Raw genomic sequence first — 12,242 nt, 5'->3', positions numbered from 1 at the left:
GTGGCGGTTGGCAGGTCAGTGGCTGAAGCTCTGTTGAGGGACAGGCAGGCGTTACAGGAGCTCAGCTGGAGGCACGGGTCTCTCTTCTGCCTCGCAGGGAAGCAGATGAAGGCTCAGGCGTTCAGTAGCAGTGCTGCTTACAGCAGTTTCACTCTCCTCCAGCCTCTTTGCGCAGGCCAGCTTTACTACCAGAAAGGCATTCTATGCCAAAAAGATCAAGTTTATTTTATTTTTAACGTCTCCAGATTTCCAAAACCGTCTCCCTGCTGGCTGCTCGCTGTGAGGAGGAGGTACAGAAATCTCGGTGCACTTGTCCAAGCCCTGGAGCAAAGCCCTGCAGTTCTTTGCTCTTTCCAGCCAGCAGACTGGAATGATGCTGGAGACTGTGTCAGGCGAGGGAGGAGGTATTGTTTGCTCTTTTTCTCTGGTACTGCGCTGATTTCTCAGACACCATCTGCTTGTGGCTGATTAATTTGCAGCAGTAGCCAAGAGGCAATTTTTTTCTGTTTTTTTTGAGAGGCAGGCTCATACCATGGTCCTTTGGCCACCAGCCTTGGAAATCACTTGGAAGTTGGGCTAGTCGGTGATAAAACGTAACCACTTATTTAGTAGTTGGTGAGAGGAGGGACAGTGGTGTTCCTAACGGTTCCTTGGCAAATAACGAATTTAGCTCTGGGTGGTTTTGAGTCACACTAGTTCCCAAAACAGCAAAAAAACGAGTGATGTGACAGTGTCCGAGCCTTAAATGGGAGAGCCTGGTGCTGGTGTGCGGCTTCATAGTGGAGAACCTCCAGTTGGGTGACTGGGGGCTGTCGGGGTTTCCCTATGCTGATCTTTAGAGGGCTATTGCAAGACCAGACTCGGCGGATTGTGGGGATGGGAGCTCCTGTTAAAACTGGAAGGCTCTATTCCAGCTTGAAGGCTTTGGCAGGGGCCTGTGTTAAATCATTGAGGAACTAGAGGAAGAAGTCTTGCCAAAGGTACCACTTTTGTTAATGATTGTGTTGTTTAAATTTGGATCACTTGCTCTGCGGGGCTTCCAGTTCCTCTGGTCGTCGTCTGGGTAGGTTTTTTATGTTTGTAGGTGTATAACTATTTTAGGAGGGGACTCCAAAAAAGGCAACTAAATGTCCCTTAAAAATGGGTCTTTATGGATTTCTGGTAAGTGCTTTGCATGAATCAGTGTACGATTCAGATATAACTAACATTAATTTATTTTTTGTTTCTCTTTCCTAGAATATGACAGATACCTAGCATCTAGCAAAACCATGGCAGCAGCTTACCTTGATCCAAACTTGAATCATACACCAAGTTCGAGTGCAAAGACACACCTCAGTACTGGGATGGAGCGTTCCCCAGGAGCCATGGAACGAGTCTTAAAGGTTTTTCACTACTTTGAAAATAGCAGTGAACCGACAACGTGGGCCAGCATTATCCGGCATGGAGATGCTACTGATGTCCGAGTAAGTCTGGCTTTAGCATTCTTATGCCATCTTTAGGTTAAGTGTTAACTTCGTGTTCAAAAAATGGGAGGTAAAAGTCTGGAAGCAAACACACACGGAAGTTTTGCAGTTTATTTTAGAAGGATCTTTACCTGTTGTATATTGTAAGTAATTTCCGAAAAAGCTTTAAGTGGTGCCACCTCCCCTTGAGAACAAAAAACACCGATTTATGATTGTGTATTATCTTAAAGACATGAGATTTATGATTGTGTATTATCTTAAAGACATGAGAACTCTTCCCATTTTTGCAGAATAGAAACTTGAAATTTAGAACAGTGGTTATCAATCTGGATACCACTACCGATGCATGTCACTTGGCTTTTACCACTTCATACTCCCCCAGAGCCTGTGTGACGCCTCGTGGCAGGGGTGGTGACATTAAATGACACTTTTCATGTTTAAAAAAATTAAAAATAACATGTTTAAATTTAAGATGTGTATATTTACCTGCTGAAAATACTAAAATGTAACGTGTACGTGACTTTTTTATAAAAAAAAAAAAAAAAAGTTGTTTGAAAACTCATTCCTCCCCAGTATGAGGAAATTGAGCTGAAGAATCCTTTCTCCCCCCAGTAAGTCCCTTTGTCCCCCCTGCCACCCTGGTAGTCACCTGCTGCCTGTATTTGTACAATGTGGTCCTTCAGTGAGTCTATGCAGAAAGAATCAGAAGTTGGGATTTTTTTAAAGAATAACTTTTAAGTATCTGTAATCTTAGAGGTATGTGGAGATGTATGTGCGCATGAAAAAACAGTGGTTATTCTGAAGCAACTACTCTCTAATGCTGAGACCTTTACTTACCGTTTGCTACACTTACTCTTTCAATTTTTGAGGTGTTGCGGTATTTGAACTGCAACAAAGCTCAATTTAACATGTCAAATGCTTTTAGAACTTTGTGGTTTGCTTGTTTTTTGATTCTCCTTCTGGAGCAGAATCTTGCCTGGTGGTAGGTGGTGTGCGGGGTTGTTTTCTTCTGTGAGGTTCTTAGTGTAGAAGCAGGTTCCCATCTGCTCATTCCTTCCAACGTTTGTATTCTCTGCACGGTACTTCAGATTCCACCACAACGTGATTCCAATCTGCTGAAGGGAGAGAGTCATCAGGGTTAAGGAGACCTGTTGTCTCCTTCTGCCCACTATTAAGTTTGCAAATGAAAACCAAGTAAAAAAGACTAAAGAGTTTTCTCTTCCTTTCCTCCTGTTTGTTTTCTCGCATGGCTGTGTGTGATAAGACCTAACAGCATTCCTAAGTGGAGTAGATCTTGTGACAGTGGTCATAGACCTCTGAAATTCAAGGGTTTTCATTGGTGATGATCAGAAAAATCTGTCTCTTGTCAATTTAATAAGCTCACATCTGTGTTCAGGGATAACTTGGTGAATGGACAGATTAGAGGTGCAACAATCGGAATCATTATCATCAATGGCATACATTTATTTTACCAGGAATAGGGTTTGTTTTGGGTGCCACTTGAAACATCTTTGCTCCCTGGCTGAAGTATAGCAGTTTGATATATATCTAACATGATTAATTTGTTTCATAAAGTGTGTTACTTGGTACAAGGGAAGAAAAACTATGTCTCAGAATGTTTTTAACCTTGCAAGCCTCTATTGTGGACGGATGTCTAGGATTCTTTATATGGTACTTAAAATCGAGGTTATCTTTCCAAAGAAGTATGTAGAAACTTGAGAAAACAAAAGCAGAGATTACATCTTGGGTTTCTCCAGCTCAGAAATACCTGTGGTTATGGGCTTCAAGGATCCAAAACTTACAGGGACTGTAAGAAATTCAGTGCTGAGTTCAGTTTGCAGAGTTACATATCCTTATTTTAAGCAGAAATGTGTCATTTTTAATAAAAGCGGGATCAAAAGAACAGGCAAGTAGCAGTTATTTGAGGCTTGCCTTAATTTTTAGTTTTCTTATAGCCACACTTAATTGGATATTTTTGTAAAAGTAATGGGATTTTTGTATTGTTCTCCTTTCTTAATAAAGAAGACTGCGATGGGTTGCTGTTAAACTTTGTTCTTTTAACAAATGTAGTTCTTGTTTTATTTTGTGAAACTGGGACAATGACTGTTGAATGTGCAGGTACTCCGTAGTGAAGATCTAGCACTGGTGTATTACAATATCCTGACATTTATTTTAGAAACCATAAACAGTTGTTGAGTACAAGTCTACATTCCATTGGAATGACTGCTGTTTGACCAAGCCGAATAATTTAGGATTAAAATAGCCTTTAAGGTTTTTACGCCTTAGTTTTAACCGCCCCCTCCCCTTTTATGGGGGAGATGGTGTGCAATAGAGCTTCCATTTCTTCTGAATTACAAACTGAGGAGGAGCCTGGTGCTGGGTTTGGCTTTTGACTTCTTTCCAAGGCGCTCTTTAAGAATATTCAGAGGTGGATGTCTTTGAGACAGCTCTGCAATTAAAAGGAAAAGAAAAAAAGGTTTTTCAAGACAACTCCCTGGTTAGCACAGCTTCTGGAACGGTAGCCGAGGAACCTTTCCAGTATTGGAAGGAAGACAGACTTGGTCTGAAATCTCCAGAAGAGCCAATTTAAGGTATTTCTGCTGGTAAAGTGGAGGACTTTGTGGAATGTACTAATACCAAGGGAAAGTAAGCATGGAATTTTCTTTCCTGATTTGTGATTTCTAACATCATCTGTTTGTAACAAAGTCAAGTTTGCTTTTCTCAATGGAAAGGACGCGTTTGACAAGAAGTGAGGAAAGGCCCTTTTCCCTAAAAAAAAAAAAAATAATCTTATGTGACTTCCTAAGAGTGGAAGCAGTGCTTTAGCTGTGTACATTGTACACAAATCCTCGATCATGAGAGGAAACTCTTTTCATTAAAAACCTCATTGTTAAGCTCAGATGAACAGGAATTACCTTTCTGTAAAAGCCTCTTAAGTGTCTAGACTAAAAGTATGGTTTCCTTGCTATTTGACTTGAAATACCTGCAACCCTGACAGCAGTGTGCCTATATGTAGGCTTTGCTTTGAGGAGAACTGCTGGCTGTGGACCTCTGTTTATTCTGGATGGGTTTAGTCCCTCGAAGACAGCTGTTTCCTTTGAGGGATGAGTCTGTGCTCTGCAAAGGATTCAAGCGCAGCTTTTCAATTCTTGGAAATGCTTTCTTGGATTTCAAAGAACTGGCGGTCTCCCTTTACCCCTTTTTTTCCTTGGTGTAATACTGAAGACATGCTTCTCTTCCAAAAGTAAAAAAAAAAAAAAAAAGGCGGTTTTTATGAATGTGCAAACAGTGGTCTCCTGCGAAATGTGTATGGAGCCACGCATTTGCCAGAGAAAGAAAGGTTGTTTATCTTGCCTATTTATCTTGGTATGTCTTCAGTTGGATGTGTTGTCTACGTGCATATTCGCAGAGGGATTTCCAGGGCTTTGGGGTTGGAGAGGATGCAGGGCATGCTCTGCCCTGTTCCCAGCCCCAGGTGTGGCATCCGAGTAGGTGGGTGTTGCTGAGATGGAATTTCTTTGGTCTCAAGTGCACCCTGGAAGGAAACACTGCCACCGCGTCTTGATCAGCACTTACAGGTAGATCACCTTTCTGTTTTCAGAAGATGTGGTTGAAGCAGAATTGTAACAACCGTAGTTGATAGAGAAATGAATGCGCTGCATCTAGCGCGCTGAGGGGGTAGGGGAGGCTTGGGTTTTTTTAGAAGAGAGACATTTGGAAGCCTTGTGTGAGCCCTCATAGATGGCTTTCGGTGAAGTGCAGTTCTGCTCCGTGGTCTGCATTCCCAGTCCAGAGGGGCCTAGCTTGCATCCATTACACCTTCTTCTAAACATCTAGCCCTTAAAGCTTCTCCTTGATTCTTTAATAGTAGTTGTGAGAAGTAAAGATGGCATTATTTATGTGGAAATAAAAACCAGAAATCTCAAACCAGGTTATTGCTAGACATGCATCACACCTTTGTTCCTATAAAGCTTTTTTTTCTTCCAGTTTTGTAAGACTAGCTGACTGAAACATAAACTGGATAGGGATAGCATTGAAACTTTTATCTGTCAGCTTTGTCCTTATTTCAGGAACTAGGGAGAAGCGTGGTTTGTCTTTGCCAAATACAGATACGGTGTCCTGGGCTCTCTTAGCCTGTTCAGCATTCTGTCTTTTTCTTCCTTTTTTATGCAGTAGCACCCTAAAGTGTTGGCTTCTTTAATGTTAGCGGAATAAGCACTCAAAAAGCTGAAGAAGAAACTAACATCATTAGCTAAGGAGAAGGATATATCTGACTTAATGGACCCGAAAAAGTTTGAAGTCAAGGGGCATGCCTTGGCTGTGTCCCATCCCTACGGCAGGGGAAAAGACTGGAGCAAGTTCATCAGCTTCCCTACCCACCTGCAGGATCTTATTTTTCACTGATAGAAGGGTTGGAAAACCTTCAGCCAATTGCCTAATTTGAGGTTTTTGGAAGAAGGGCTGAAGCACATTCAGCTGAGACATCACTAAAGCAGTTTATTAAACTGCATTGCTGTGTTAGTATTTGCTCACTCTTTTCCTCTTTGACTCTCCCCTTCTATCCATATCCGATTTTTATCTTCCCAAACCATTTGCAGTTTGCATGTCTTAGTCCATCCTACAGAGTCGGTATTTCATTCATTTTTGGCTTGCTGTTTTTGCAGTATTTCCATTCTTTGCAGGTTTCTCTACGTTAGGCTCCTGAGTTTTTGCAGGTGTTTCTGCGCTACGGATGGTTGCTGTATTTTACCCAGTAATAAAGGAGGTTGAGTGTTTGATTGGAGGTTCAGTTTGTGATGGAGGAATGGAAAGAGTCTCTAGTGCAAAGGTCTGAAACTCAAACGATGTCCTAGTTTGACGAGCATTTCTTCGGGCAGCAGTGCCAGCTTCCTTCTCGCTGTTTTCTCGTGCTGCTGCCTTAGTTGTGCTGGCATAGGTGTTGCGACTGTTTGGCAAACTCCGTCCAAGTTAAAATGAATGACTACTTTAGTGTCGTTTTTAATCCAGATCGGTTCTGCAATCTTGTTAGCTGACTGACACAATTGAGAAAACTGAGGGAAGAACGCAAATGCTTATGTGAGCACTGCAGTGTTACCACACCACCCAGGAATAGGGTAGTAATGCCTTATTTATGATCATCCCTCATCATCTGCTGCAGCATTCCTGGTTCCCAAACACATCCCAAAAAAGATACTGCCTATCGCTTACCTTGAAAAAAGGGCAAGAGGGTTGTCAGTATAACCTCGGTCACTGAGAAGACTAACTTCTAGCCATTCATTCTCACCTCTGTGCTCCAAGTGTCTTCCCCCTTTTCAATCTTGCCTTATTTCGACCCAATATCTGGACAAAAAGTCACTGTGGCTGGGCTGGAGCAGAGCTGGTGTACACCATACTGGTTCCTATCAACTACCAGGTAGCCAGAAGTTGAACACGATGCTTCCCAACTGCTGAATGGGCCAAGTACACTTTATTGCTTCTTGGTACCTCCTAAACCAAGCAGATAGCTTGAAGACTTTTAGGGGATTGGGCATGTGGTTGGACGGTTCTGATGTGTCTACTGATACCTGTAAAGGAGAAGGCAGATTTATTATACAGGACGTTTTTTTTATCTACTGGGTTTCTCTTTTAAAATCAATCCTTATGATATTATAGTACAGGGGTAGCAAGTTGGTCACACAGTTCTTTCACATTTGATGGAAAGAGTCTGTGAACATTAGCAGGACTCAAAACTGCCAGGTAAGTATTTTTGGTGTTACAGAACACTTGGTCTTTAGAATGCCTGTTTTACTTGTGCAAAATACTCTTGATGTCCTTGGATGAGAGAGACGTGCAAAATAACATTTTAAAAACAACAACAATAAATAGCCCTTTGACATTTTTCTGGAAACACCTATATCTAAAGATAGCTTCAAGTCATAGAATGATAGAATATCCCAACTTGGAGGGCACCCATCAGGATCATTGAGTCCAACTCCCTGCCCCTCGCAGGACTACCTAAAACTAAACCAAATGACTAGGAGCGTCCTCCAGATGCTCCTTGAACTCTGACAGGCTTGGAGCCATGACCACTTCCTTGGGGAGCCTGTTCAGTGACCGACCACCCTCTCAGTGAAGAACCTTTTCCTAATGTCCCATCTGAACTTGCCCTGATGCAGCTTCATTCCATTCCCTCATGTCCTGTCACTCGTCACCGGAGAGAGGAGATCAGCACCCACCTCAAGTCAAGAGCAATCCCACATGAGCCATAGAGGACTGGATCCAAGGAAGCTCCTGGACTTTGCAAATGCAACTGCAGACAGGGGATAGTACGTTCTTGTATGTTAAGACTCTGGCAAACTGAACTTATTGTCAACATTTAACGTACTGTAATGTTTATTTTGGAAGCTATACCAGTGTGCAGTAGGATCAGAAGAGTTTGGATTCATCTGAGGAGACTGGGAAGCACAGCAGTATCGGCGCTGTGTTTTTGTGTGCTATCGGCGTGTGCTCGGAGGTTAATGGAATGTGGAATGTCACGTGAATGTGGGGAAGCACTTTGGATGACTGATCTGTGTATGGGTTAGGTGGGAGAGATGCTGAGGCACTTGGGTGGATTTGTTGCTTGGGTTGATGGTGTCTCTGGGCTTGCACAGTGACAAAATCCTAGGTGCCAGAATAACGTGTTTTCAGGCTATAGTTTTGATATATACTTGTTGGTGGGCTTCCGCAGCTGAGTTCTTCTTCAGCTGGATCAGTTCCCCAGCCTAGTTTAGCATGACGTGTACAAACGTGTTTGCTGGATCAGTGGAGGAGAGAGAAAGTAGCGCCATAATGAGGAAGAGGGATGTGGGCGTTGCTCTTTGAATATCAGACAGTGTCATTGGAGGACAACCTGCATTTTGGTGTTTTGAGGGCATTCTAGAGTTTTCCTTTATGGAAATTGTAAATTAAATGCATCATAGCTTTGTAGTTTACTTTTGTCCAGCTTTTCAGTTAAGCTCCCCGTATAAATCTCTCATCAGGAGTTACAATACTTGATATATAAATAGCATTTGACATATTTGAAGTGCTTCACAAACATTACCACTGTGTCCCTATGTCAGAGCAGCTATTTAAGGACTTTTTCTAGTGCAAGACACTTTCTCCTTCCTACTAAATAGGGAAATTAGGTTTGTAGTCACACTGGGAGTATATTGTTCCAACTTCAATTTATTCATAGTAGCACATCAGCTTTGTTAATTTACAAGCAAGAAATTCATTTTCACTCATTTACAGAAGCACAAGGTATTATTATTGATTCGTACTGGGAGAGCCGAGGGTATGCTGCGCCTCTTGGCCTTTCTCTGGTCTGTCTTGATTTTTCAACAGCCTCCTGGATACACTGTACTGTAAATTTTATTTTTGGACGCATGCTCCTAATTTAGGACAAATATTGATCTATTTTTCAAATTAGCTGTGTTGAATATCTGTTGGGTTTTTAGCCAAATGAGTAAAAATGAGTGCTAGCCTGTTTTCTAGCTATTGAAAAAGCTTTTCTTTTCCTTCCCTTTGGGGTAAAGGGAGGGAAAGGTGACCTGTCACTTCCCTGTTATTGATAGGAAATTCCTCTAAGGGCTCCCCATTCTCTCTTGCTCAGCTGTACTGGCCTTTTTTATGTTTGGGATGCAAATGTTAGCTCTGGAAACCTAATTAAAGTCAATGTGATTACAGTAAACAGCATTCAACTGGCATATGATTGTGTGACTTCCTTGCAGTTGTAGGATATTTATCAGAATGACAATAGACACCTGAAAACTCGTAGAAATTTATATGCATGTAGGTACCTGTGTACACCCAAAGTGTCAGCTCGTCTGGAGGAGGTTTCTGCTGGAGTCAAGCTCTCCTGTGAGTCGTTCTAGAGGTTGTAAGTTTGTAATCAAGGTTGAAACTGTGGTGTTCCTTACCTGTTTTTTTTTCCACTCAAGAATGCATCTGAGGAGCTTCCTGAGCTAAAAGGCGGGTTGTAGTCAGGCCTGGAGAGATTTCGGATGTCTTTGGCTATGCTTCCAGTTAAAAAATTGTCATGACGTTTCTCAGCAGGATGCCTTAGTCTCTATTGTGCAGTGGTTAAGCAGTTAAATTGTTTGTCTGGAAGCTTCTGATTAAGCATTCTGTTGACTCCGGTGAAGAACATCAGGCGTGTTTCTGGCAAGGCTCCTCACACTGCAACCATGAAAGACAGAGAAGCTGTCACCCATCCCGGAGTGATGGTGATGGCTTTGTTTGACACTCCCTGTGTCTCCACTTGGTCTGTGGAGGCTGTACGCGTTGTTTACTACCCAATCGGAGTTAAATAAACTGACTTGATTACGGCTGCGGTGCCAGTGCAGCCCTTGGAGATGAATCTTGTTCTGTTTGGCAAGAGCAGCCAGATAAACCGAACCCTGTCCTGCTGCAGGGGAATCCCTGGGCTGTTCATCCCTGGGCTGTTCATCCCTGGGCTGTTCATCCCTGGGCTGTTCATCCCTGGGCTGTTCATCCCTGGGCTGTTCATCCCTGGGCTGTTCATCCCTGGGCTGTTCATCCCTGGGCTGTTCATCCCTGGGCTGTTCATACGCTGCACCTCCCCGCTGCCGAATGAACCGCACTGTTGTGGTGCTGCGTTATGTTGATTGAAGGTGTTCTAAAATTCAGCTTCTCTGGTTTATTAATAAAAGAGAAAATAATCATAGAATCATAGAATGGTTTTGGTTGAAAGGGACCTTAAAGATCTTCTAGTTCCAACCCCCTGCCATGGGCAGGGACACCTCCCACTAGACCAGGTTACTCAAAGCCCCATCAAGCTTGGTCTCCAGACCTTGGTTCTCCAGAACATCTCCAGGGATGGGGCAGCCACAGCTTCTCTGGGCAACCTGGGCCAGCGTCTCACCACCCTCAGAGTGAAAATTTTTTTCCTGATATCTAATCTAAATCTCCCCTCTTTCAGTTTGAAGCCATCACCCCTTGTCCTATCACTACATTCCCTTGTAAAAAACTCCTCTCCAGCTTCCTTGTAAGCCCCCTTCAGACGCTGAAAGGCTGCTATAAGGTCTCCCCGGAGCCTTCTCTTCTCCAGGCTGAACAGCCCCAAGTCTCTCGGCCTGTCCTTATAGGCAAATAAGCAAATAGATGTTTTATTTGAGAGGTTTCCCCTGCAGACCAGCCATTTGTGTCTTAATCACCACATTTCCTTATTTCTCTATTTTTTGATTCTGGCTCTGGTTCGTTAGCGCCTGGAACGACCTCTCGGGCATTCCCAAACAAAAAAGAAGCCGCTCAGATGTTTGTTTTGTGTAAAGCATCACTTCTTCCTTTCTGGGCATGCGTAAGTTTTCAGAATGTATTTCAAACACTTGCACTTGACCTCCTTTGCAGCAATGCTGCTATCTCCTTAATGTTTACATTGAAGTTGAATTCTTGAGTTGCAGTATGTGCTAATTGTTGCTAATTATTATCCTGGGGTGTTATCAACTACCTGGCCAGGAGTGTGGTACCCTTCTTACATAATGTAGAAAATACACTTACTTTTTTATTATTATTTAGTTTTGTACCTGTGATAGGTTTGGAATCAATCGGTGATATAAAAAGGATAGAAACTTAAAAATCTCACTCACTTTTGGTGGGAATTGAGACATCTGATTTCTTAAGCCATTTTGAAATCCCAACCTGAAAATCAGAGGGGTTCTGAGGCGTCTGGCTTGATTCTTTCCTGAGTAAATACTACTGGTTTCAGCTGAGCCCTCTGCATCAGTATCCTCGGTGGTTCATGGTCATAGATAATTTTGCCTTAATTTTTTTTTTCTTTCCAAAGCCATTTCTTATCACAGCAGGCATAGCTGCCTTTTAAGAACACGCACCCCCATTTTCATTATCGACTGGCACGGTCAGGGGAAGGGGTGGCTTTCCAAAAAGAAACGCTGTGTGGTTTTTGTGCTCTATTTATGCAGGGTGTAGAAAGAAATGCAAATGAAGGAATCTCTTCTGTTTGCATGCGTATAGGGAAGCTGGCAGCCTTCCCTTCCAGGAGAGCAGCCTGCCAAAATGGTAGGCTTTAGTTACTAAGCAGAGATTGTCCTTTGGGTGAAGAAGAGGTTAAATGCGCCTCTGTCACTTCTGAGAGTACTTGGTGGTGGTTTTGTGTTTCCCGGGATACAGGCAACTGTTCTCCTTGGCAGTTATTGATACAAAGACCCTTAAATACAGGCAAGAAACAAACTTAACCAATTTTTGTATGGTGCGGTCAATACGTTTCATTCAGATTTAAAACCGTTCACTGACCTGATAATAGATCTTTGGAACTTGCTGGGGAAGACTGCAAAAAGTTAACTGCTTTAAGAGGAGACGGGATGAGTAACTGGAAGAGTTTCATTGAGGGCTGATGAATGACAGAAACAATGCTTGGCTCAGGAAATCCACTCGGATAAAAATAGTCAGAGGCTGTGAGAGCACTTGGAGGAAGTGTCGTCTGTGCCTGCCTGGTGTCGCCTCTTCCCCCAGCATCCGGCTGTGGCCACTGTGGTTCTTCCTTCAGTTGTATGACCAGTGAACCTGCAGGGAGGTCACTTCTGTTTCTATCAGATATTTGTCCCAGCAACTTGGGCATCTCCTGGCTGCCAGGACTCGGCTGTTGCTGGTCCGGTTGCTGTGCTGCCAGCTGAGAATTTCACTTGAAAACTTGGATTTGCCAGTGTGTTTTGAAGTCTCCCTCCTACACGGTGCAGTTCTGCAAGCATCTGGCATGCTTTGCTGTTTGTGGCCATCTTCCTTCAAGTGTAGGGCTTG

General features: G+C 43.0%; 1 protein-coding gene across 16 annotated transcripts in view; it reads left to right on the top strand.

Moving 5' to 3' along the window:
* The window catches only part of PTK2 (protein tyrosine kinase 2), a 222,193-nt gene that overhangs the window by 90,015 nt on the left and 119,936 nt on the right, over positions 1-12,242 (top strand). For all 16 annotated transcript variants that reach the window (XM_074577925.1, XM_074577923.1, XM_074577920.1 and 13 more), the window contains one exon: positions 1,237-1,463. In XM_074577925.1, coding sequence (XP_074434026.1) covers positions 1,269-1,463 — 195 coding nt within the window. In that variant the 5' untranslated portion in view covers positions 1,237-1,268. The remainder of the gene's footprint in view (positions 1-1,236; positions 1,464-12,242) is intronic.

Source organism: Larus michahellis, chromosome 2 (genome assembly GCF_964199755.1).
Source record: "Larus michahellis chromosome 2, bLarMic1.1, whole genome shotgun sequence".
Classification (NCBI taxonomy): Eukaryota; Metazoa; Chordata; class Aves; order Charadriiformes; family Laridae; genus Larus; species Larus michahellis.
Note: the sequence above shows the minus strand (reverse complement) of the source record. Positions and strands in the feature narration are given on the sequence as shown.